Source organism: Zea mays, chromosome 5, assembly GCF_902167145.1.
Source record: "Zea mays cultivar B73 chromosome 5, Zm-B73-REFERENCE-NAM-5.0, whole genome shotgun sequence".
In the NCBI taxonomy this organism is placed as follows: Eukaryota; Viridiplantae; Streptophyta; class Magnoliopsida; order Poales; family Poaceae; genus Zea; species Zea mays.
The window spans coordinates 122,524,688-122,528,422 of NC_050100.1; the positions used below are offsets into that span (position 1 = coordinate 122,524,688).

The 3,735-nt window shown below is 38.3% G+C and overlaps 1 protein-coding gene across 1 annotated transcript; it reads left to right on the plus strand.

The window, feature by feature from the left end:
• Positions 1-276: 276 nt before the first annotated feature.
• Positions 277-1,063, plus strand: LOC103626837 (uncharacterized). The gene is made up of 2 exons (XM_020537715.3): positions 277-481; positions 603-1,063. The coding sequence occupies exons 1-2, from the start codon at positions 400-402 to the stop codon at positions 698-700; spliced, it is 180 nt and encodes a 59-aa protein (XP_020393304.1). The 5' UTR covers positions 277-399; the 3' UTR covers positions 701-1,063.
• Positions 1,064-3,735: the final 2,672 nt, after the last annotated feature.

A 3,735-nucleotide genomic window follows, 5' to 3' on the forward strand; every position in this document is an offset into this window, starting at 1 on the left:
TATATAGAAGAGACCCCGATATTTGGATCCACCCCAAGTCTCTAAAATATCAGCTCCAGCTCTAAAAACAACCTGTTATTAAAAATTGAAAGATCTCAGATATCTTTTCTTTTTCGAACTAAAGTTGAATTCTTTTCTTTTTGAGAGAGAACATGTTGTAGTTGTTCTTCTTACCTTGTTTTTGAGAGAGAAAAATTGAAAGATCCCATATTCCTTCGGTCCAGGCCGCAGCGCTTCTCTCTCAAACGGCCCAAGCCCAAAAAGGCAGGCTGATATCTCAGACATAGAGCCCACTCGTCGAGCGCGCTCGCACGCCGCGAATCGCCGGACCGGTCGGCGACGGAGACGACAGAGCCCAAGTCGAAGCGATCCGATTTTGCCGGCGGCAGCGACCGGAGTATGGGGCTGGGAGGCCGGGGCGTGGTGGGAGACAGGTGGTCGCAACGCATCCTCTGGATTTGCGCCCTGGGCAGCGCCGTGAGTAAGCGCCCGTAACTAAAAACCCTAGCCCCTGCTGCTCTGCTCTATCCATCCTGTCGCGGTCTTCCCCTAACCGTTTCTTCCCGTTGCCGCGGTCCCGCGCCGCTGGTGTTTCCGTACAGGCCTCTACTTCGTGGCGGTGGAGAGGCAGGCTCAGAATCGTGCGCGGGCGGTGGCGGAGGGCCTCAAGGCGCTCGACGGCGCCGGGGATGACGTGTGACAGCGGTGGACGCTGCCGTGCAGAGGGCCTCCTTTGGTTCACATGTTCACAGAACCTCATAGCGTTGCAATAATGTACTAAACATCTGTGCTCAGTCTTTGTAGAATTAAATGTGGATCAATGTGAGTGTTCTCCTATTTCACATAATTCATCTGAGCCTTTGTTGCTGCACAGAAATGTTGATCCGTGCCACTACGTGAGTGTTTTCTTATTTCACACAATTTGTCCATTTAAGGATCCACATGATGTATTCCGTAGAGTGGAGTAACCAGAATTCAATAACTGTGTATTCACTGTGTTTTTTATTGTCCAATACAATGCATATCACAAAATATCAATATGAAACTGAAGAAAATTTACTGTGATCTTATCAAAGTTCCTTTAAGCCTGAACAATGGAGTAATACTCTGGTTTTTATACTTGTTTTGATACTACATGATATACTAAAGTTTTGTATATAAAATCATATTCATGTGTGAAATTAGCATTATGTAAGCGAATGCAGTATGCAAGCAAGGCAAAAATCTCCCTTTTAGGTGATTCTGATTAGTGTCCCAGTGCTATCATTGCTGTCATGCTGTGTTTCCGTGAAGCTAAATATTAATGGTAAGATTATACTTTGCATTATCTTTGTGTTTTAAGCAACTGGAACTGAGCACTAGTGGCAAATCTCATACCTCCATCTCGTGATCTGTATATTCAAGAATTCAGAAAAGGTAGGAGTGCTGCAATGCCACTGCAAATGCATTTTAGTATCTGTTTTCATATGACACCTCTCTAAAGTGGATAACCCACTCTTCCTTTCATATCCTTGCCCCTTGGTGTGGTAGATTAATATTGGTATTCTTTCCACCCCTAATCATTTCTAGGATTTCATCAACTAGTTCTTCTGAATTGAGCTAGGTTTATTTGAGTTATCCTGTATCGACAGTGTATACATTCAAATCCCACTGTGAAGAATTAAGGATACCATGTAGATTGAAATATCACAGTACATGGAGAAAAGATGTTCTTCTGCATGGTCTTAGAAAACGGCAGGCACTGATGGCAAACATAGTAATCATTTAAGCACAAAGTTGATTCCAGACCCTTGCAGTGAAACAATTAACTACTTCAGAAGGAATGCCTTATAGATATTAATGTGGTTAGTGCTTCGTGGTAGCATTGATTTATGTGATATCCATGGGATGTTAATTCTCCAAACTGTTGACTCTTCACAGGTTGAATAAGACTGTATCTAAATTTTTTTCTGACACATCAGTGGGCCTTGAAATGAGTTTGCTATTTGCATATGTGATATATTTTCTTAAGAACTGAAGTTTTCAGTTGCTTTCCTCTGATAAATGATTATCCGAAATTGTTCAGTTTTAATTACGCAGGTCACTGGACGATTATGTGTATTTATACCTGAACATGCGGTTATTATTTGTTCGTGGCTCAGACTTATAGGTCCTTGATTAAGCCAGATGAAAAACCTGTGCTGCTGTTGTTTACTTATTTGTTCATGGCTATTATTGTTTACTCAGAGTTGAGGCAAGAAATAATTTACATATGAAACATTACTGTTTGCTTTCTTCTTTCAGTTCGTGTATGCTCATGCTGCTAAAACCTTGTATATAGGATCCAAACCTTTTATATCTCAGCATACACCTTATTTTCTCCGGAAGGCCTAATTTTAATAGTTGCTGTCTTTCAAGACATGTAAGCAAATGCCTTGTAAAATATGGTCGCTAGGCTAGTAGTTCATTGAGAAGTGCAATAGCACACCAACTCTGAAAGGTACATTGTTTATTAATTTTTACAACTTTTCATTATCTATGAACTTTCTGGGAGAATCAAACACAACTTCTATCTTAAAGTGTTCCGTGTTGAAGTTGGGCTATGTATTGGGTGAAAGTTAGGAGTTGTGACTTTACACACTCATCCAAAGAAAAGATAGATAGATGGTGGATTTTAGCAACCTGCTATTGTTATTGAATCTTCTACTTGTATCAAACTAAATAAAATATTATAATTCGAGAATGATTATTAGCAGTGCACCGAAGTTTGATTTGATCAATCTGTATACCTGATAATTTCACGTAGGTCTTGCACTTCAATAAGCACTAAGATTTGGAACTCTTGTTTCCTCTTGTCTTTTGCTTTACAATCCCCTTTATTTTGATGCCTCTGTGCGTACCGTTTGCTTAATGGCAAGTGTTCACTTAAAATAATCGCTATATTGTAGGCCTAATGATCAACTAGTTGTCCTCTTATTTTGTTGCTAAGTATGAAAGGTTGAAAATGTGAGGAATCTTCCATGCGCAGAGCCCACTAATGAAGGGGGGTTGCAGGATTGTGATGCAAGAACCCATCATCCTTCTTTGTCATCCGTAATCTTGAAAAGTAATTTTCCGATCACAAGATGCTGTTTTTTTCTTTGATGCATGTCTCGATCTTTATTAACCAGTTTCCTGAATAAGCTTAAATATGTTTGTGCCTGAAAGACTATCCGTTGATCATAGCCTTTGTTGCCTTTGCATTTCTTCATCATTACCCGTAATATCATATCTAACACCAAAATGCTACCGATGCAGAAGCGAAGAATTCTAACCTAGGGTGCGTTTGGTTCTGCTGTGTACTATGAGAAAAATTGTTTTCTGCTTTGAAAAAGCTACTGAGTTATATTAAAGGTCGTTTGATTTAAACTGCTATAAGTTGTCTACTACGAACAAATTATATATTATTTATATACACTTTGTTTAACTATATCTCTAAATCAATATATCTAACTATTTATTTTTAATCCTATTTTATTTTCTAGTTATCGTATCTTTCATTGATATATTGAATTAATAACTCAAATTTATAATTCTATTTTTAATAGTTTTTATTAACAATAATTTTTATTTTATTTATTATAACAATCAATTATTTTAAATTCTATTTTAGGTTCTATTTACGGTATCTCTTTATTAAAATAATAAACGTGGATAAGCAGCAAAAGCAGGGTTCAAGCTGGTATTAAATTTGCACTACAGAAAGCTGCTTTTCAA